Below are 22,965 nucleotides of genomic sequence, written 5' to 3' on the forward strand. Positions count from 1 at the left end.
AGGGGCTTTCTAGAAGAGCCTTGGAATGGTTGAGATGCTCTTGAGAATTTCATGAATTTCCTAAGGAGTGAGAAATGACTTTATAGGCCCCCAGCTTGCTTTCGAACCCACTAAGGCACATGTGTCCTATGTATACTCTTTAACAAGTTAGTTCCCCTTTCAACTTTCATTATAAAGTCCCCCTCTCACATGGTGGCCATATTCCTAGGGCAGGCAGTGTTCTTTTAGAATCATGACTGCTGACAAGACACCATGTGCAGAACAGCAAAGCCATGCCGAGAAGCAGCTGTGCAGGAGCACATTAAGCTGAATGATCTGCTCCACACACCCTTGGCCATCCATGTTCAAAGCAGTGGGGCCTGGCACAATTACCCCCTCCATTTCTAAAAATAGCCAATGTAACCATCTTTAACTCAGCTAAGACCATGGGCCTACTGTAGCTCATTATGACACATCAGAGGCAAGAGCAATCCTTCAGTCAGAAAGCTCCAATGCTAGTTACTACCTTTGAAGCATTTTTTACATGTCCCTTGAGCATATGACTGTGACGTGGATGGAAAACCTCTAAGCTGAGTTGGAAGGTAAAGAAACAGTGGGTTTTATGCTAATTCACGTCCCTACCTCTCTCTCCCTTCCCCCTTATCCCCCCTCCCCCCTGTGTGTACGTACATGGGTATGTATGCACACGGAGGTCACAGTGAGTGTCTTTCTCTATTCTTGACTGCTTTATTCTTTTGAGATAAGGTCTTTCACTGAACCTGGATTTACCAATTTAGTAAGACTAGGTACCAGCCTCATGAATCCTCTTCTCTCCACCACAGCTACACACAGCTTTTCATATAGGTGATGGAGATCCAAATTCAGGTTCGCGTGGTCGGGTAGCAAGAATTTTACCAACTGAGTCATCTCCCCAGCCCTGCCAATGCTATCTATCTATCCATCCATCCATCCATCCATCCATCCATCCATCCATCTATCTATCTATCATCTATCTATTATCCATCCATTATCTATCATCTATCCATCCATCTATCATCTAGCTATCTGTCTGTCTGTCTATCATCTATCTATCCATCCACTTATTATCTGTCTGTCTGTCTGAGACAGAATTTCATTATGTAGCCCTGGTTGGCTTGACACTCACTCTGTAGATCAGACTGGCCTCGAACTGACAGAGATATGTCTCTTCTCCAATGGGTTGTCTTAACTTTCTTAAAACAAAGTCTACATCTGTCCCTGGATTATAAAAAAGTACATTTTACTCTAGGTTCACTGGTATCCTACTTCTAAACTGGTAGTAAAGAATTTTACCCCTACACTGATGGCTTGGCTCATTGACACTTGTCCTTTCTTGATTTCTAGAAGCTCTGGGCTCCTTTATCCATCTAGATGTTTGTTTCCCTGAATTCTCCTTCCTCTCTCTCATTTATCATCTCTAGAACCAATGAGGCCCACATCCTAAAGAGACACAAAGTAGAGACTATGCACCTATACCTTGAGCCTTACTTGGAACACAGCACCAGAGTGGTGGTGTTGAAGCTGGAGAAATAAACCTTAATGAAGCAGAAGGAGCTTAAATCACACATCTCTAAGATTAAGTGGGATTTATGGTGATCTGTCTTCTCTCCATTAAAAAGTACCATAGGTAAGACCCCTTAGCTCCCAGTGCTTGGAACCCTTTCATCTCACTAAGTGGCTTTCCTGATTGGCTTTGCATTAGAATTACTCCTAAAGCTTTAAACACATCCCACACTCAGGACCCCACAGCCAGACATCCTAGCTCCAGGGCTGCTCACACGCAAAGACCATGACATCAATACTCAAATGTCCCCCCCCCCCCGTGATCTCTGCTTGCCCAAAGTTGAAAACTATTATTTTTGTTTATAGAAACCATGTTCCAAGTTTGGTTTCTGGGCCAGCAGCATCAGTGTCACTGAACAAGTTATGAGGTACTGCCCCAGACCCCCTGAATCAGAATCCCCGTGGTTCAATAAGCTTTATAGGTTATTTTAATACATGTCCAAACACCAATTCATGGGGAAGATTTGCATCACTATAGCCATTTGTCTGGGCCATGAAGAAGGGAGGTAAGTGTTGAGATGCCTAGCAAGCCCCATCTGCTTTGAGGTGCTGAGTCTTCACAGGAAGAGACAACCTTTCAGAAACAAAGAATAGCTGAGGAAAGCATCCTCTCACATGTCACAAAGCAGGAAGTAGTTTGTGATGTTAATGTTGGGCTTAGGAAGACATCTTTTGTGGCACTTACACTATCACCGCATTTACCATCTTGAAGTGTTACCCTCTTAGGCTCTTGATATGTTGGAGGTTAATTAAATTCCCCACTACTGTAAGGCAACCAGGGCCCCACCCTCCAGAAATTCAAGTTGTACTCCTAATATTAGGTGTTGGCAATTCTTTGTATGAGTTTCTACCGTCACCTGGCATCAACATTCAAAGTACAGCAGATCCCATCGACAGTCAACTACTTACTAAGACAGTACATTTAAAGGCTGATTGTCAACTGGGGACAATTTTCCATACACCCTAACCCCCAGATAACATTTGGCAATGCCTAAAGACAAGTCGGTTGTTAAAACCTGAGGTTATAATTTAGTGAGTAGAACCAAGGATGAAGCTAAATATCCTATAATGCACACGAAAGCTCCTTTAATACCAACAAAGCCTTATTCTGCCCCAGAATTCAATACTGTAAAGTTTGGAAGGCCTGCTTTAAAGAGACTGCAAGTTGGGTAATTAAAGAAACATTACATGTTTGTATTGGAAAAAGTTGACATAGCCTTGAAGGGCTTGAACTGAAGAGACACTAACCACTGGAACACTTGGCTCTGGCAGGCCTAGCCCTGTTCCTTAATTCCCTCTGCTTTGCTAAAAACTATTAGATTACATTCCTAAAGGTAGCCACCAAGGTCTCTTCCCTTATATGGCCACTTCCTCCTCCTGAGGCTGAATACCAAGGTCCAGCTATCAGGGTATTAGAGTCCAGCAACCATAATCCCCCTTTGATTTACCTAATTACTACTAAAAATATATGACCGCATCCTAGCCCATTCTAACACTGCCCTCCCCTTTTTCTCTTAAACATTATACCTGCAAGGTCATTTGCTGCTGTTTTTCTGCCTGCGTCAGAAAGCAACCTCTTTAACTTTTCTTCTCTGCCTAATAAAGGGTCTCTGAGAAAACAGATGTTTGGGTGGGTTTTGTGCCTAATCTGGGGGTCTGAGATAGAGCCCCCAATATTCAGGGTAGGGTTCTCTGCTCTGCTATAGATGGTTTAGGCTCGACCCTCAGAGAGCTTTTGTGAGCCTTGCTAACATACTTCCTCTGCCAAGAGAAATCAGCCAATAATTGATTTGGTTCCTCATTGTTTCAAAAATAGCCACAGCACTTTGGTAAGGAGAAAATAGGAGCTGGGGGAGGGTGTATTGCTTGGTAATAGCGAGCAGAAATAGGAAAGCAGCAGTCACTTTACGGTTTCTGCTTCGCTCGTGACCTTCACCTGGTGAAATGCAGAGGTTTCCATTAGGCTCTTTCCAGTATCCCCACAGTGTTCAGGACCAGCACTTTGTGACTTGCTGCCACTGTGAATGTTCTGTAGAGCAACAGCATGGCCATTAACTGGGTGCTTGTTCTGGGACCCCCCACTTCCGGTGTACAGAGTCAGGATATTGGGGGTGAGGTGGAGTTCAGAAAATCTAAAAGAACGAACCCTGAAGAATACTTTTGTTCTTGCCACTCAGTGTGTGGTGCTTAGCTCAGAAGGCTGGCAGCACCTGGAGACTCATTTCAAGCTCCAGAAGCTCAGGACCCGCCCCAGTCCCCAGAGGTAGAATCTGAATTCCACCGAGACCTCTAGGTGGTTCTTGCACACATTTGAGTATGAGAGAAACTGGTCCGAACTAACCCTAGGCCTGACCCTAACCTAGACTCTTGACTGTCAGGGACCATGTACCTCACACACACAATAGAGATTTAAAACAGATGCTGACAACATCATGGTCATCATGAGTAAAAACGAGTCTGCTCTGAAGAGATTTTTACAAATGTAAAAACTCTGCAACTATGAAGGAGTATAATTGCTATTTTTATTATTTTCCTTCCAAGGCTTCAGTTTTTGCTATGTTAAAATTAAAGGCTGGGGAGGCATGGTGGTGCATGCCTGTAAATCCAGCACTTAGAAGGCTGAGGCACAGAGATTTGGAATTCAAGGTCAATCTGGGCAACTCAATGAAACCCAGTCTCAAACAAAACAAAACAAAAACCAAACAACCCAAATAAAGTTTAAAAATGAAAAGATAGGATCAAAGGCCTTTTTCTAAAATATTATACTAAGTCTAAATAATCTCAGGCTGCCTTTTTTTGATGAGACTATTTTTAAGAATGTTAATTATTGATTGCTTAATTAGGGGAGGGAGGGACATGGGTGTGCATGTACCATGGTGCAATTAAAGGTGTAGAATCGAAGGACAGTTTGTAGGAGTTGGGTCTCATCTTCCACCCTGTGGATCCTCGGGACGGACCTCAGAACATTAGGTTTGGTGGCAGGCACCTTTACATGCTGAGACTTCTTACTGACCCCAGAAATGTAATTGTGTCAACAATTACAGCCTCTGTATTAACTGTGAGCTCTGGACACCTAATGTTTTTTATCTTAATATTGGAGCACCCCACAGGGATGAGATAAGGAAGAGCCACTGTGCCACAGGCTATCATTTCCATGTATCACTCATTAATCTTCTAAAAATCTGGAAGACAACACAGAAATATTCCCCCTAATCCTACACCAGCCACACTGACTTGAGGAAATAATACTCTTTTCTCTTCCCGGTTAAAAATAACAAGGGACTGCAGCCACATTTTGAAGTCAACATCTTATTCTAGAGAAATAAGTATAATCAACACCTTTGTCACACTTGCACACACCAATCTCTTGAGCAACTAAAAGGCAATTATAAAAAAGCCAACTGTGTCATCCAGAGTACCATGGTAACCAACATCACCAGGGCATGAAAAAACAGTTGTTAGTCACTAGAATCAAAGCCAGTTGGCAATCTGGCTTGCTAAGCAACACTACAAAAATAGCGGAGTAAGGGTTCATTATCGGAGGTCTGACGCTGCATAGCTCGGAATCTGGCTCCAGAAGGAACTATTCCAGGTCTCTCCATCAACCTGAATACGAGGCTCACTTTCATCATCTAATTGATCACTTGTTTAACCAGCGTTTATCAAAGCTTGTTGCATCTGAGGCAGACAATTTGATAACATTCATGTTTACTTGGGGTTTCAGCTGAATAGAAAAGCTGTGAGATGATGGACAGATCGAGGGCAGTTCTGCCAGGAGTGTGGTGGAGCAGGATTTGCCTGACACAGACTCAAAGAGAACTAACAGCTGACAACCAAGGACAGAGAAAACTCTGAGTAGACAGAGAGAGCTAGTTACAATACAGCATAAAATAACTATATTCTCATGACCATGATCCTGCATCATCAAGAAAAAGATGGAGTTATATTTAGGATCCTTAGTTAAGGCAAGAGTGGGTACAAGTGATTTTAGAATTACCACCATCAAAATGACAAATCATACTGTTTTGGCATTCATGAGGAATAAAAATTACATGTGACAAATACTTCATTCTTCCTAGTTTCTGATTTTTGGTAGAAGATATTCAGGCTTATGAGAATTGCTTTAGCACCATTAAGATGTATTGCCGGATCTGTTCTGCCTTTTCTCTTTCTAGCTCAGACTCCTGCCTCACTCAGCTGGAATGCCTTTTTCTTTCATAATTGCTGATCACAGTTCTTTCAAGGCCAAGGTAAAATTGTATTTCCTGAGAGAAATTTTCTCAGATCACCCAAGAACTTATTGCTCCTTTCTCTTTTCACCCACAGATGCCCTTGCCTGTACCCCAGGCTGCTTCAACCAAGACCCTTTCTCCCTTTGTGTTCCCACATTTGCATCTCTGTCTGTCTGCCTGGCCCCAGTGCTATGGGGAATGGTACTGAACTGAGCTGCCACAGGGAGGCAGAGGGAAGGCTGATTTCCTTAACCAGTGTAACACAACCCAGAGGAAACCTTGAATGTTGCTACTCCCTTCCCCATTCAGAGCCTTTGCAGATTTGCTTCCTTCTTCTGGGGGCCTCTTGCTTGGAGAAACTATTTCCCATCCTCTAGGGTTCAGTTTAAAGATCTGGGGAGTAAGGAGTATTGATGGGAGATGTCATTATGTATATATGTTTCTCATACTAGTTTAATGAATAGAGCACTGTTGGCCAATAGGAAAACAAGAGAGGAGGGACTAGGAGACAGGAGGAAAGAGGAAATAGTAAGGAGGAGTCAAGATGGAGAGACTGGGGAGACCAGACCCCAGCCCCAATTAAATGGGGTTGGTTATAAATAGTTAATGATCACAGCCAATATCTTTTTAAAGGTAAAAAGGGGATTATGGTATAGATATGAATACTTTGTTTTGGAATGGATTTTCATTTATTGATTACTTTGTTTTGGAATGGATTTTCATTTATTGATACAATTTAAGGTCAATTTTGTGATATGCATATTTCTCCTTTTGTTTAATATTGTGTTCACATAGCTCATTTAGAAATGTAATGTATAATTTAATACAGATTTTAGATAGTTACCAATGATAGTCAAAGCTTAGAGTTAAGTTAATTAGGTTTTTCAAGATACACAGAGATATATTTGAGATAGATAGGAATTCTTCAAACCTTTCAAAGACCTACAGAATATGGCATTTAAAATGGTTTAGGGATTTTCTTGACAGTGAGACATAACTGCTCCTGGCAACACCACCTGCATCAAAAAGGAAGAGGGACCTTGAAGAAAGGAGTTATGAAGTTTGCTCCCAATATGGCAAGACTAGCCATTTGGACAAGATACTGCTCTTGTCTGGACTGTTTGACTTTATGCTGTATAAATTGGACATTCGGGACCCACAGAAACATGACTGCTGATTCAAGGTGGACATTGCTACAGAGTTCCTGCTTCATGGAAGAGTCTGCCAGACAGTCTGCAGGACACAAAGAAAAGTGACTAATAAACTGCCAATACAAGAAGGCAGTTTAAAGTTTCCTACTTTGCTGAAGAGTCTGCCAGACACACTATGGCCTATGGACTGAAGATAGAAGATTACAAAAAACCTTCAAGTGACTGACAAGGCAAGATGTCTCTGTCATTTCTAGAGTTTATATACTATCCTTCTGTGGTCTTTAATGGAGTTGAAGACAGATTGTTATGGTTATAGTTTTCCTTAGATAGGCTTAAAGATGTTACATATAGGACTTTAGACACACAAAGATAAAATAGATGATGGAATATTTTCTTCAAATCTTACTAAATGTTAATGGACTAAATATTGTTAACTGTGATTCTTATTTGATAACTGTTTTGTTATGTATTTTGCTATGTTAAGGTCAAAACCCTTCTTTTTATTTAGACAGAAAAGAGGAGATGATGGTAGATGTCATTATGTATATATGTGTCTCATACTGGTTTAATGAATAAAGCACTGTTGGCCAATAGGAAAGCAAGATAGGCGGGACTAGGAGACAAGGAGGAAAGAGGAAGTAGTAAGGAGGAGTCAAGATGGAAGACAGAAAGAATAGAACGCTGGTGACCTCTCTCTCCAGTAAGATAAGACCGCGTGGAGATTAATAGAAATGGATTAATACTTAAGACAGAGCTAGCCGATAAGAAACAAGTAACTGGCCAACAGAATTATATCTAATACAGAGTCTCAGTGTGTTAATTGGGGCTGGTGTGGTGGCGGGACAAGACCAGTGGCGGGAGGAAAAAAACCATACTCCTTACAGAGTCTGCTCTTACTGACAAACTAGCTGAGGTTGCTTGCCATATTCTTTTTGTTCAAATTACATCTCATTTTGTAATAGTTTGTCAGCCAGTGTTCTGTGTGTTTAACTCCAAGCCCCAAACACCCACAATGACATTTACCTGGTTACTATGTCCCCAAGCAGAACAAAGCCCCACCAGTACATGGAAGCTATGCAGGAAAGAATGGAAAGGAATCTCAGTTTGATAAGGAACATGAACTAGAAAATGAGAGGATTGAAGATTCAGGGTTCTTAAGAGTCTGTCTAGAGAATACCAGGACAGCATGCAGATCCTTCTCTTAGAAACCCAAAGGCTTTGAAAGATGCTAAAAGCACGGACACATACATCTGGGGGGTTAAAACATGGAACTGAGGTGAGCTACAACAACACACAGTATCTTTCCAATAAGAGAGAACCCAGGAGAGATGATAAAAAGAAGAAATCAAATTTAACTGCAGCCTGTGGGATTTAGATTAGATAAAAAGACAGCCTGACAAAGAAGGCTGGCATGGCCTGGAAAGGAAGGCGAAATCTAAAAAAAGAAAGCACTAGGAATTAGAATTCTACTCAGCTTCTTCAATGTTCCTCTGGGCTCGGATTATGTTGTTATCTATTTCCTTTGCCAGACTAGTTTGGGGGGCAGCATGGGCAGGGGGAATACTGCAGAAAAACATTATACTGACTACACTGAAAAATATTAAGACAGAAAAAATAAACCTACAATGTTATCATCTTGCATAGTTATTTTCATCTTTCTTGTTTCCCTTTACTTTCTCCCTGTGCACGGCAGGGAGAAACAGTAGACTCTGCTTTGTCTACTGTTTGTTCTGGTGATTTAAAGATTCACAGTTCATTCTGAACCTCATTAATTATTCCGCAATAAATATAAATGCTAACACATTTAATAACACCTTACATTTAATTTTACCAGTGCACTTTAATACTAGAACTCAGTGTCACCAATGGAGGCATTAGTGTTTTGATGGGCTTCTGTGGAATTTTTTCCCACTGAAGTATCTCACATCAGAATTTGGGGAATGATCTAAAACATTGACTTTTCAATTATTCATCAGTGAGTAGGTTACAATCCACAAGTGGACAGGGATGTGTTCTGGTTGATTGGAAATACTTTAGGCAAAGACCCTGTGAAGGAAGGCTCAAGATTGAAGAGGTTACCTTGCAGTCCTGTAATGGAATGTCACCACCATATTCCCAGGGCATAGTAAAGTACCCGGCTTCAGAGTTCAAAAAAGGGTTTGAATGAATCAGTGGATGAACAAAGACTGTGTATAAAATAGCAACAGGCCATTTTATAGCCAGGCAGAGTAAACACAGCATAGGTGGGTTGAGATGCAAAGAGCATGCTAGTATTTGGCAATATATCATTTAACAGAGTTAACCATCAACACTATCAACCCACGGGCTTTGACTTTTGTTCCTTTTCTGTGTCTACACAAGGTTAGTTTTCTCTTAAAATAGTCTATTAGAAGCCAGTGGTGGTGGTGCACGCCTTTATTTAATTCTAGCATTCAGGAGGCAGGGGCAGGCAGATCTCTGTGAGTTCGAGGCCAGCCTGGTCTACAGAGTGAGTTCCAGGATAGCCAAGGCTTCACAGAGACCCTATTTCGAATAACAAAACAAAACAAAACAAGTCTATAATGGAGTAAACTTTACATTGAGTACAATAAACCTCAGTGTCCATATTATAAACCAGGCTTGCCAGCCGGGCCTTGGTGGCATATACCTTTAATCCCAGAACTCAGGAGGCAGAGGCAGGTAGATCTCTGTGAGTTCAAGTCCAGACTGGTCTACAAGACCTAGTTCCAGGACAGGCTCCAAAGCAATACAGAGAAACCCTGTCTCAGAAAACAAACAAACAAACACCCCAAACCAACGCCCCCAATGAAAACAAAAACCAGGCTTCCCAAATTACAGTCCTCAATCTTGAGAAAACTGTAGTGAAAATAATATATGACAATCACTCTAGGGATTATGCTAGAACATTAGATTTGTAGATCATAGCAGGCTGTCTTTTCCCTTTATTTTCTTTTTAAACATTTAATGCAGTGATTATATGCAGTCCATAGTTGATACAGTGTTAAGAATTATCTCATAAGAGGCTGGAAACGTGGTTCAGCATTTAGAGGTGTGTGCTCTTGCAGAGGACCTGCTCCCTGCACCCTTACTGGGTTGCTGATAACTCCTGTACTTGCAGTTCCAGGGTACCTGACACTCTCTTCTGACATCATGTGCACTGACACGGCACACATACAGACAAGCAGGGAGACACACATATGCAGAAAATAGAAGTAAATCTTAAAAGAGTTATTTCATAATAATGGGATTCTTTTTAGATGTTTTCACACTTCTGCTTCTTATTGCTTTATGTCTAATTTTTCTATATGAAGTATAGAAATCTATAAACTTCAGTACAATTTTTATGAAAGCAAAATACACTATTTAATCAGTTGCTCTGTCTTCTATGTTCTTATTGCATCCTTACATTTCTATTATAGCATTTTATCTTAATGGTTTTTGCATAGGTTGGTCTTGCACACATATTTATATATTGATCTATGACTCATGACTTGTAATGTCACAGGAAGTCATGGTTAAAGACAAGTTAGACTGCTCTCTAGCTTGCAAAGAAGGATGGAATATTACTCTTGGATTTAGGCTTCTGGGAGTAGATTTTGTAATTCATATACCTGGTCTATGTAGTCTAGACTGGCCTAGAACTTGAGATCCTGCCTCTACTTCTGAGTGACTACAGGTCTGCATTGCTTTGTCTAAGAACAACATTTTGAATATTTAAAACAATTGTGACAGTTGTTTCTAAAGAGATAGAAAAACAATATAGGCACTATTTTTCCTCTACTATTTAAAGTTTAATATGCCCTGCTCTATAGACCAGGGCTATTTATGTTAAAGACAATTAAAGATTCATTTACTGGAGCTCTACAGAACTCATCTATTACAATAAATATTATAGCTTAGCTCTGCAGTTATCCATTCAGTCTTTCAAAAATCATTTATAATGTACTAAGCCAGACATGATGGTGAATGTCTGTAACCTCAGAATGCAGAAGGCTGAAACAGGAAGATTCTGCATTTATATTGTTCAACAAACAACTCTTATGATGAGCTGGGGAGGTAGCTCAGTTGGTAACATGCTTGCTTTGTAAGCATGATGACCTCAATTCTACCCCAAGGACCTACTTAAATAGCTAGGTCCACAGAAAACAATAAGTACAGTGACCCACACTTGTAATGCCATTGCTAGGGGGCAGAGGCAGAGGCAGAGGCAGAGGCAGAGGCAGAGGCAGAGGCAGAGGCAGAGGCAGAGGCAGAGGCAGAGGCAGAGGCAGAGGCAGAGGAAGAGGAAGAGGCAGAGGCAGAGGCAGAGGCAGAGGCAGAGGAATCCCCATGGGTTAGCTAGCCTAGCTTAACTGGCAAGTTTCAGGCCAATGAGAGATACTGTCCTCAAAATAAGGTGGACAGTGTTCTCAAGGAATGACACCCAAATTTGTACACACACACACACACACACACACACACACACACACACACACACACACTTATATAACTGAGGTTTATAAGAGATGCTTCCAGAAAGGGTGGTCCCTAACCTGAGTATTAAAAAGGAAGTTGGAATGGGCTCCCAAAGCCCGTTCCTATACTAGGGATAAATACTGACCCACTACCAGAGGTCCCATAGACTGCCCAGTCCTCCTAACAGACACATTCAGGGGGTCTGGGTTGGTCCTATGCTGGTTTCCCAGCTATCAGACTGGGGTCCATGAGCTCCCCCTTTGTTCAGGTCAGCTGTTTCTGTGGGTTTCTCCAGCCTGGTCTCGACCCCTTTGCTCATCACTCCTTCCTCTCTGCAACTGGATTCCAGGAGTTAGGCTCAGTGTTTAGCTGTGGGTGTCTGTTTCTATTTCCAGCAACTACTGGATGAAGGCTTTAGGATGATATTCTCTCAGCCTAGACACATGGCCTAGGCCCTGCTCCAAATGATATGACAGACTTTGAAGATTCCCCATGGAAGGCCTCACTCTCCCTGGGGAGCAGAAAGGGGATGGGATAGGGTTGGGAGGGGAACAGAGGAGGGTGAGGGAACTGGGATTGACATGTAAAACAAGCTTGTTGCAAATTTAAATAAAAAATATTATATAAAAAAGAGGGAGTTGGTTATGGATTAGTCAAGACATGCATATGCAGGCCATCATATTCTCATACAGTATGAAAAGGGGAAGATAAGATTTCATCCAGGTGGGGGTGGCACACACCTTTAATCCCAGCACTCAGGAGGCAGAGGCAGGTAGATCTCTGTGAGTTCGAGACCAGCCTGGTCTACAAGAGCTAGTTCCAGGCCACTGAGAAATCCTGTCTCATCCCCCCCCCCAAAAAAAAAGATTTCATAGTACCATATGTCTATTGGATCCATTTAGGAAGGGGAAAAAAAGACAAGATCTCCTGAGTATATTGGGAGAGTCAGGGGCATGGGGGAGAGTGGAAGAGAAGAGGGGAGGAGACAAAGGGAGTGGGAAAATGTATAGCTCAATAAAAATAAGTTAAAAAAAGATTTCATAGCACTATGCTGCTTTGGGATTCAAGGTTGTGGGCACCTAAAGCTGTGGCAGAGAGTGGGGAGTGCTGGGGCTGTACAGGTGGTCAGCCAGCAGTCACCAGGGTACCCACAGCCCCATCTCTGTTTAGACTGTACTCTTTGGATGGCAGAGGATGCCAAAGGGATTTTAAGCAGAGGATGAAAATCTAGAGGTTATTTTAGTGACACTAGAGAGGACAGACTGTAGGGGAACAATGATTTGAAGAAGCATAACTTCTTAGGAGACATTTTCACATCTGAGTAATAGCTAACCACAGCTAACACAGCACTTGTGATGGTTGCTAAATAAGCATCACAATATAATAGTCTTAATATTCTCTATAACCTTATAAATGAATACTATCATCATCTCCATTGTAGAGCTAATGAGACAGACACAGATAAGCAATTTGGTCAAGATCAATACCAAGCCAGTACCAACATCATGCTTTTGCTATGAATCTCAGCCTCGTTTGTTTAATGTCCATCTCTCTATTAGACTTTAAGCCTCCATATAGACAAGAAGTCATATTGGCAGTGTTCACCATGTCTACACCCTCTTTACAAAGTTCTTACTTGTTTTATAAAGTCAACGAATCATCTACATGGAAGAAATAGTGGGGTAAATCATGTAGGGTCAAGGGTCTGGATGCAACGCTGATAATCGATATTTTCCTAAGGAGAGACCAGAGTTTTCTTGCTCTCTCTTCACTAAGGACAGGCCATGTGCTGACATAGGAAGAGGCAGACAGATGCAAGCCAGGAAGAGAACCTGCGTCAGGAACTGTACTAGCCAGGACCTTGAGCTGGGACTCCTACCATCTAGTACAGTGGGAAGAGGGATTTCTGTTGTTTAGACCACCACAGTCTATAGTGTTTGGGTATGGCAGCTCCCAAGGAACAAACCAAGACGAAGGTTAATATGACAAGGATGGGTAAATAATGGAGAGGTTTCTACCTCAGCATGCTGCAGAGACCATGATGTCTCTACTGGAGGAAAAGGAGATATTTGCAGTGGTCAGTACACAACCCCAGTTACTTTGTTTTTAGGGTTCGCCTTCACTCCAACACAGAAATAGGAAATTTATGTATGACTACTTACTCAGTCATTGTTTACTTATAATTACACAGCAGTCTCTGTGCTCATTCTGGGAAAAGTGTTAAGAGTCATTCTCTGCTCAAGGGACTCAGGCCTGTGGGAAGAGATACCATTCCCTTTGTGAAGGTGGCATCCAACTGGAAAGGCATCCTTTTCCCTACCCCTAAGGACTTGTAATCAACCGATTAGGTCAGGGGTAGTAGCCTGCATGGTCATGTGATCCACATTTGAATCTGAGTTATACAGGCTCAGTGGTGATCTGGGTCTTTAGGGTCAGCCCTTGTAACTAGAATCAGATAAGGTAGGTAGAATCCTAACATGGAATAGGCATGTTAGTAGTTACTACAATGATTAAAGATAGAGTCCTAATCCAAAGAGACCAAAGTCATAGTCAGGAAAAAAAAAAAAAAAAAAAAAAAAAAAAGCCAGGTTTTACCACCACACTAGGCAGCAGAAATTCCAGGTTAGAGGGACAATATTAGAGTAGTGGAGTCAAAGTGGCAGACAACAGGCATTGGGTATCTACAAACCTATTTCAATCATAGTTTGGTTATCACTTACAAGAAGTTGAGTAAGCCATGCTATCGATCTAACTTAAGTTGTTTCATCTACAAAGTGAAGTTAATAATACCTACCCAGGAGGGCTGTTCTGAATATAAAAAGGGCTTGGCGTGGTGCCTGGCAGAATTGTCACTCAATTAATGGCAACTGTTGCTCCTATTAATATAATCATTTTCCTCTTTCACCTCCTAAGGGACATTTTTTTAGATGGTTGAGTTACTTGAGATTTGATGAAGCGAGGGGAATGGAAGAGCTATTAAAGACTAGCTTAAATGTTATTTTTAAATTTAAAGAAAAGCAGTTTAACTTGGCTTGCTTCTCTTAACATGTGGTGCAAGCATAAGTCACATAAGTTGGCCACTGTTCTGTGGCTTAAAGCCTGCATATAACCTCCTTGTTAACAAACCCTTGTCTCCTACCCAAAGTAGGTCTACCAAGCATTGTTAATAAGGGTTCTCTGAGGGTATTTAATTCCTTTCCAATTTTAATATAAACTTGAGTCATCCAAGGACTAGTTAAAATGCAGATTTTCATCCAGTCAGTTTATAGTAGGGCATGAAATTCTGCATTGCCAATAAGCTTCCATGTGAGACTCATGCTTTGGGTTGAAGGATGGCATCCCAAGAAGTGGAAAGGCTCCGGGAAGACATACAAATACATTTTGTTGGTCTAGTGCTTGTCACTGCCCACTTCTCCTTAATGCTCTACCTAATAACAGACTATTAATAGAATATGAGCAAGCTTGTTTCAGACCAGACTTGAAATTCTGTCTATGGACTCATTTTAAATCAATATCAACTATTTTGGACAACTTTTCCTGAAACACAGTTTGCTTCTAAAGATAGCTCTTATTAGCCTTATATACTCCATAAACTGCTAACTTCCTGAAGGTAGTCTTGCCTTCACTGTTCCTAAAACTGTATATCAACAGATGGGTGGAAGAAATCACAGAGTCTCATTAAAAACATTTCTAAACTAAAAATTCCAGTACATTTAGCGGGCTACCACCCCTTGAGTCTTTATTCAGAGGTATCCTAAAGACCTACCCTCCCAAAACATTACAGGCTATTGCCACTGCTCTGGTTGCCCTTTAGAATTTGATGGTATGACCTTATTGCTGAAGACACCATATACTTTGGTCACAAGTTATGGAGGAATCAAGTTGGTAATGCCTAGACGGCTTCCTTGCAGGTTCCTTTCAGAATATGGAAGGTGCTATGTAGATTGCTGGAGGAAAAAAAGTCATCAACAGTCTGACCCAGCTGTGAACCCTGTGAACTAAAATAAAAATATTGCCTTGTTATGGCAAGATATACCCATGACTGTAATAGTGGCATGAATGTTAATGGGGGTAACACACTGCTTTCTGATTGGACTTAAGGCCTGCATCACCCGAGGAAACATGTCTGGTACTAGAAATCCGGTCAGGAACCCACAGTTGGAGAGCTCACAGGCCCTGGTGGGGGAGAGAAAACCTACCACTAATTCTTCTGCTAAATGAACTTAGTATCAAACTGCCCTCTAAATTTGTATCTCTACCCATAGATTATAGTAGCTCTCAGAGCTTGTCAGAAAAGTTTCTTTGTACAATGGATGGTGGTTGATATAGAAACTTAACAACTGGTCCAAGCACAGAGAATGGGTGTTAGTGGAGTGCTCAGCCATAAATGGGACATCTACGTCATCTGCCTTAAAGTTCATGGACCATCACAGAAGAGGGGGCAGTCATACTGTAAAACCTAGGAGTTGGGAGGACTAGAGTGAAATGGTGTCTCCTGGACATGACAGGACCACTGCACTCATCAATTTGCAGCAGCTGTGTTTGCCTGCACATGACCTGCGCAAGATCAAGCCTGTCAACACACTCTCACTTAGATGGGGGTGGTTCATACGTCTCCACCTTAAACTTGGGAGCTACAGACAATTGATGGTTTGGGGGGCAGGAAGAGTCAGTTTTTTTCAGAATGTAGCCTCTGGCAGGTTGACTGTACTCTTGTGGATAAGGGGAAAAAGATGGCAAGATGTCAGGAGAGTAGGTAGGTAGGTGGGGTGGATCCAGGAGGAGTTAAGAGGAAGAATGATGGTGAATATGATCATATTGTATTATACAAAATAACCAGAGAATTAATAAAAATATTTTCAAAAACATCTTCTGGCACTATATGACAATGAGACACTTTCTCCAACTAACTGGAGTTGCATTTACCAGAAACTTAAGTCTTGGTAAGTCTCGGGGAAAACCACAAGTGGGAGACAATGAGAGAGACTATGACAAGCTGTAAGCTAAGCAGAGTGGAAGAGGCCGGGGGCTCAGCCAACTATGAGGGAGACTGGGAAACGTAAGACCGTGCTTTGAAAATTCTCAATGGTGACCCCTGGAAATAGATTTGATTAAAACCAGTTCTGGGTCAGATCTGGTAAATAAGGGTCAGGGCAAACACAAGGCCAAGGGAGCCAACTCTAAAGTATCCAGATTGACTTTTCTTGAGTGAATTTGTACTTGGGCCCAGAAGGCAGTCTCCAAAGACAAACCTCATACACGAAGTCAACCATCATATAGCTTGCTATGGCGCCACGTTTCCAGCTAGTAGGGATGGGAAGACGGTGATGGTGTTGAAAGAAACCCATTCATTTGGGTGGAAGCATTTTGGGGTCTTGACTCGGAAGAAGTATTTCTCTAAGTCCCCACCTTCTTTACTGTGAGGAGCAAGAGTCCCTGGATGTACAAAGACCCGACTGCTTTAGAAAACTCTCAGTCCCTAACCCGGCTGCCATTTTGTGTGTGAGATGAATGGCTGCTAGTAAGTTAAAGAGAAGAATGTCTAAGGGGCCTGGGGTTTGTTCAGCCTCATTCAAAGGGCAGAACTGGGAGGCTCTGGAGACTTGGGTTTCTGTTCCCTATGTGTAAGACACTGCAGCTGGAGCTGTCCAGCAACAGCATTCGCTGTCTTAGGAAATGGTGAGCTTACATACAGCTCTAGCAGTTTGAAGCAGAGGCTACCGGATTCTGTAGAGGCAACCCTGTAGTGAGCAATACCTGGCGCCTGGTAGACCGCAGTAAGAATTACAGGTGGGAGAGAATGGATGAGGAATATTTTAGCTGGTGAGCCAAGTGGAGTGGAAGAGGCCTGGGGCTCAGCCAGCTGCAAGGGAAGCAGCAGAGCGTGAGCTATCTAGGGAGCCAATAACAGGCCTTCCTGGAGTTTCTGGCTGGCAGATCAGAGGTATTGCTTTGGGTACCTGAGGCCTCTCGTGGTTGTGAAAGGCAGTATCTTTGAAGGGGGGGTAGGAGCTGGGGAAGGATAAAGACCACTGCTCACCCTTCTTAAACTCCTCCAGCACCGTGTCCAGCCGGGTGTCATTGAAGACGCAATGCAGGGGCCGGTTGTAGAAGCGGGTGACTGTGAGCAGCGGGGTACAGTCGTCCGGGTCCACAAAGGCCAAGTCTTTGACGAACAGAATGTCTACAATGTTGTGCCTCTGGTCTCCCTCATACACCGGGATGCGCGTGTAGCCACTGCGGAGGATCTCGGACACAGTGGCGAAGTCAAGCACAGCGTCGGAGCGCAACATGAAGCAGTCCCCAAGGGGGGTGAGCACCTCTTCCACCACCTTGGTGCGCAGCTCCAGCGCGCCCTGGATGATGTTGAGCTCTTCCTTCACCAGGTCGCTGTAAGGGTCGGCGGCCCGCAGCGTCTCCAGCAGTTTCTCCCTGGTGTAGAAGGTGCTGATCTCCTGGCGCAGCGCCCAGTCCAGGAGGCGGCCCAGCGGGTAGCACACCGGGAAGGCGGCAGCCATGAGGAGCCGGGTCAGGCACACACTGTGCGAGGCGATGGCCAACCCGTGCCGCGAACACACCGAGTAGGGACAGATCTCGGCTCCCAGGAACACCGCCCCGGTGCACACGAGAGCGGGCAGCCACGGGAAGTGAACCCCCGCCTCGCCATAGTCCTCCCCGGGGCCCCCGACGCCCGGCGGCAGCGAGGCGTACAGCCAGCCCGCCAGCGCGGCATTGGCACCGGCTTGGCCCAGGAGCAGGGTGCAGAGCAGATGGGTCCCCCTGCCGCGCACGGCCTGCACGCGGCGCGCCTGCTCCTGCTCGGCGGCCGAGCCACTGTTCCGCAGCACCCGTAACTCCACCGGGTCCAGCGAGAGCAGGCTCAGGCGCAGGCCGCTGAACAGGGCGGACAGGGCCAGCAGCAGGAGCGCCCCGAGCGCTCGCAGCCACGCGGGCGGCAGCAGGTCCCCACCCGGGCCGTAGAGGCGCGGGCGGACGCGCAGCAGGAAGCCGCCGGCCGCGCCGTGGTGGTGCCAAGCGCGCCCGTCCCAGGCGCACAGCGAAAAGAGCTTCCCGCCGCCGCCCGCGCCGCCGCGCTCCGCCTCACCCTTACGCAGCTCCCGCACCCGCACCTGGACCAGGGCCGAGCCCGCCACGCCCCCGGGGCGCAGGGGCCCCAGGACCTCCACGTCCGATGCCCAATCGCTCTGCTCGCGGCAGCGCTGCGGTCCCGGGGGACGCGTGGGGACCGCGCTGGGCGCCACGCCGCCCGCACCCGGGGGCTCCTCGATGAACACGAGCCGCGGGGCCCAGTCGCCCGTGCCGTTCTCCCCCGGGGCCAGGGAGGGTGCAGGCACAGGCGCGGCGGGGGCCGCCGGCCCAGGCTGGAAGTAGACCCGCAGGAGGAAGCTGGTGCCTTCGGCCGCACGCAGGGTACCCCCCTCCAGGGACACGCGGCCTCCAGCAGTGTCTTCGGGCCGCAGACCCAGCAGCCAGGCAGCAGCGGCCGGGGGCCGAGGTGACAAGGAGAAGAAGAGCAGGAGCACGGCGCCCCGGCTGCAGCAGTCCCGGAGCCTGACACCCAGCGCTGCTGCCGCCGCGGCCGCCGCCGCCATCCTGCACCCGGCGCGGTTGCACGTGATACTGCAGCAAGCCGAGTGTGAGCTGGAGGGAGGAGGAGCTGGAGCTGGGAATCCGGCCCCAGGCAGGTCACCACGTGTGCTCCCCTTGCGCGCGTGGGCTGGAGGCGGGGGTGGAGGGGGGCAGAAGGGGGTGGTTAGAATCTGCCTGGGAGGGGTCCCCTGCCGGAGGCTGGAGATGGGCACTAATTGTCACAGTGCCTAGCCTGGACATACTTAAGTATATCTGTGCAGTAGCCCTGGGAAGGCTTGATTTGGAGGCCTCCTACATGTTCCTCCCCTTTAAACTCCCCTCATTCCGCTCACTGACCTTATGCGAACTACTAACGGGCAGTAATTCTGAACTGAAGGCTCTCTGCTTTATATTTGACCCAGGAAGTTCCCCAGCGTTTCTCCTGTCACCTGTCATCTTCCTTCTAATTAAAAGATACTCTTGTGGTTAGCCCTGAATCTGTGAAAAAATTTGGTCTTAATTCTAGCTAGCCTTTCATATTATAAAAATCCCCAAATTAGAGTTCAACTCCTGATTAAGACACTAGCGTTCATCAATGAATTGAAACACATTAGGTTACCTTCCGTTATGGAACAGGGTACTACTATGCATCCAGGAAAAGATTATGCAAGATCCAATGTATATGGAAGGTTCAGAACAATGATGCAATATACCACTCTTTTGTTAAAAAGTACTCACGAATGGATTTTCTGCATGCCAATATCAGGCTTCAGAGGAAATGATACACAAGAAATGTAGTAACAGGATTCGCCTCTTGATGTATAGATTAACAAGAAGTTACAAAAAAAAAAATAATACACAGAAGTAGCTCTACTTTTCACTCGGTTCCTTCCATGGTTTACATCCAAAGCAGGAAACTGACATTGGTGTGAAATTCATACCACTTTGTCATATCTAAATTTATGTAACCACCACCAACCCCCACCATAGTAAAGAAAGACACACACCTTCCCCTTTCCCCAGCAAGATCTGGAGATTTTCCCACCGAATCGCTCATGTTATTTGGATCCACCATCTGCTAGTATTGCTTTATTTTTATGCCTCATTTCTTAAATGTATGTAGCAAAATTCACTTTTTTTGGTGTTATACTGCTATATACGTTTCATTGTGTTTTGAGAGTGGGTTTCATGTAGCACAGGCCAAACTCATCGAACTGCTCCAAATGACCTTGAGCTCTGGACTCCAGGGTTCACATGTGCACCGCTGCACTCGGCAATGCTGTGCACACACACGGATGGATGCAATGTCATGTACCAATCACAACAAGCAGTAGTTCCATAAGTGAACTGAGGGTGGAGCTAGCTTGCCTAGTTGTAGTAGGCCCTGGGTCCCACCTGAACCTGCACCGAGTGGGTGGTTCCACCCTTTTCCTTTTTATCTGTAGTTTTGTTTTCCAGAATGTCATATGAATATAAGTACTCAGGGTCTGGGAGCTGCCACCACTTACTCTGCATACTTAAAATCCATCCAATGGATGGGCTTACCAATAGCCCATCCATCTGAGGATGAGTATACTTCATTATGTGAGTAAGTCACAATTTGTTCACCTGGTTAAGGAATAATTGAATTATTTCCCGTTTTAGCAATTCTAATAAAGAGCTGTAGACATTTGTTAGAAGTTCATTCCTTAAGTGACTACACCATAGGGTTGTGCAACATTTAATTAAATAATTCTTTATTCTGAAGTCACATTTTGTGTATGTGTGTGTGTGTGTGTTACCCACCTTGCTTTGTTTTGTTTTGTTTTTGAGGCTAGGTTTCTCACGGGCTTGCCTAATTCTGCTAGGCTGGCTGGTCAGCATGCCTTTGGAATTCTCCTATCTCCATTTCCCCAGCACTGGGATGCCAAGTAAATGACACCAGGCCCTTCTTTTTAATCTGGGTTCTGGGGATCTTATTCAAGCCTCATGTTGCTTAGCAAGTACCTTTCTAACTGAGTTCTTTCCACCTCCTGAAGTCACATTTTTAAGTTTCATTTTTATATTACTTATTTTGATGCTGAGGATTAAACTCAGGGGCTCTTGAGTGCTAAGCAGCTGGTCTACGACAGCTCTGGTTTTATTTCCAGTTGATGAATCATAATTGACACAGGTATGGATATGGAATGATCACATTAAGGTCATTGGCACCTGCCACCTCAAATGTCTTTGTAGAAGTGGAAACACTTGAAATCCTCTCTTAGTGATTTCGAGGTGTTCAGTATATTGGCTGTAATCAGCTTGCTGTACCATGCTCCACCAGGCCCATCCCTCCCATCTAGCTGTCATTTTGTAACCACTGAACACTCTCTCCCTTTAGAGGTCAGCCTCCTCAGTACTACTGATAAACACCGCTCTACTCCGCTCCCAGGGGTTTGACTTTTTCTTTAGATTGCATATGTGGTTTTTAGATTCGGTATGATTCTATTTGTGTACTTGTCCATGTATATGCATATGGGTAGGTGGAGGTCAGATCTTCAGGAACTGGAATTATAGACAGCTGTGAGCTGCTCTACCGAGGCGGGGGTGGGGGTGGGGGAGACTGAACTCTGGTCCTCTGCAAGAGCAGTAAGTTCTCTTAGCTGCTGAGCCATCTCTCCAACCTCTCACTTCCCTCTTCTAATTGGGCCCCACTACCCATTAGTCATGGGACTGTTTAAAATAACCCAATTGGAGTCTCATCTTTTTCAACTATGATGAGGACTATAAGGGATGATGTACTTGGTGCAGCCTAAGTCCCAACACCAGATAACAGATTTTATAATTAGGGATATTAACTCCTTTTTTTGTAGTTTAAAAAATAATAAAAAAGGTCAAAATGCATGGGATGCCCATCTACAATACCACCTTTACACCCAACGAAGTCTCAGGGAAGCTCACAGAAGAGGGAAGGAAAGACTGTAAAAGTCAAAGGACCAGGAGCCTGTTTTGAGTATCCTATATCCTATATCCTGTATATGACAGGGAAGCCGCACACATGACATCTCAGCAACATGGTTGTCTAAACAAAACCTGCAAAATGATACCATCAACTGACATGTCATTGTATATGGGGGATACCTCACAAGGCCCTACCCTTAGATGAATAGCAGTAGACAATGGCTGTTGAGAGAGAAAGAACCCATATTCCCCAAGAATGAGCTGCCTGATAGGTTAGTCAATCCCTACCCATTAGCTCTAAACACATATACACATGAGCAACATTGGACAACTGCAGCAAGTTGTAGTTATAGATCTATTTGTTTACACACATAATGATAATAACTAAAGAAAAAGAGGCCACGAATCTGAGAGGGAGCAGGCTGGGCATGGGGATGGCCATAGGAGGGGTTGGTGGAAGGAGGTGGGGATGGTGTTAATAAGTCCACATATATGAAATTTAAAAAGTAACATAAAAGGAAATAGAAGACAAAATATTTTCCCAGTTCCTCAAATTCATAAACTCGTCTATTTCCATCTTGTTTTTTTTTTTTTTCTTGTGAGTGTGTGTGTAGTTATTTCCTAAGCTTTCTATGTGGTCCCAAAGTTACACATCCTCACTGAAATCTCTCATGTCTCTCCAGGCAGATTTTTTTCCTTCTCATCTGCAACTTCTAACATGAAGCCACTAGTTTGTTGTAAGGGTTCTTGCACCTCTATTAGGCCAAGAACTTGATCATCATGAGAGCATCACTTAACAGCTTTTATTAAGCTGTAGATGCTCACGAGAGCCCTGTGAAGCAGAAATAATTATGTCCACTTTACAGGGTAGATTAAATGGCTAGTCAGACATTTTTGGAACTCTGTACTTTTTATTGCTCCTTCCACCTTGTGGAACGGAGCAGTTAAATAAATAAATAAATAAATATATAAATGAATGAATGAATGAATAAATAAATAAATTTGCCCCAAATATTAGATAAGGTATTTAAAGCCTA

The 22,965-nt window shown here is 44.1% G+C and overlaps 1 protein-coding gene across 1 annotated transcript in view; it reads right to left on the reverse strand.

Moving 5' to 3' along the window:
* The window catches only part of Cnnm1 (cyclin and CBS domain divalent metal cation transport mediator 1), a 56,071-nt gene extending 36,938 nt beyond the window's left edge, over nt 1-19,133 (reverse strand). Inside the window, exon 1 of the mRNA XM_051199811.1 lies at nt 17,460-19,133. Within this exon, the coding sequence (XP_051055768.1) occupies nt 17,460-19,032 (1,573 nt within the window). The 5' untranslated portion in view covers nt 19,033-19,133. The remainder of the gene's footprint in view (nt 1-17,459) is intronic.
* Between the last annotated feature and the right edge of the window lie 3,832 nt (nt 19,134-22,965).

This window comes from Phodopus roborovskii, unplaced genomic scaffold, assembly GCF_943737965.1.
Source record: "Phodopus roborovskii unplaced genomic scaffold, PHOROB, whole genome shotgun sequence".
Taxonomy (NCBI): domain Eukaryota; kingdom Metazoa; phylum Chordata; class Mammalia; order Rodentia; family Cricetidae; genus Phodopus; species Phodopus roborovskii.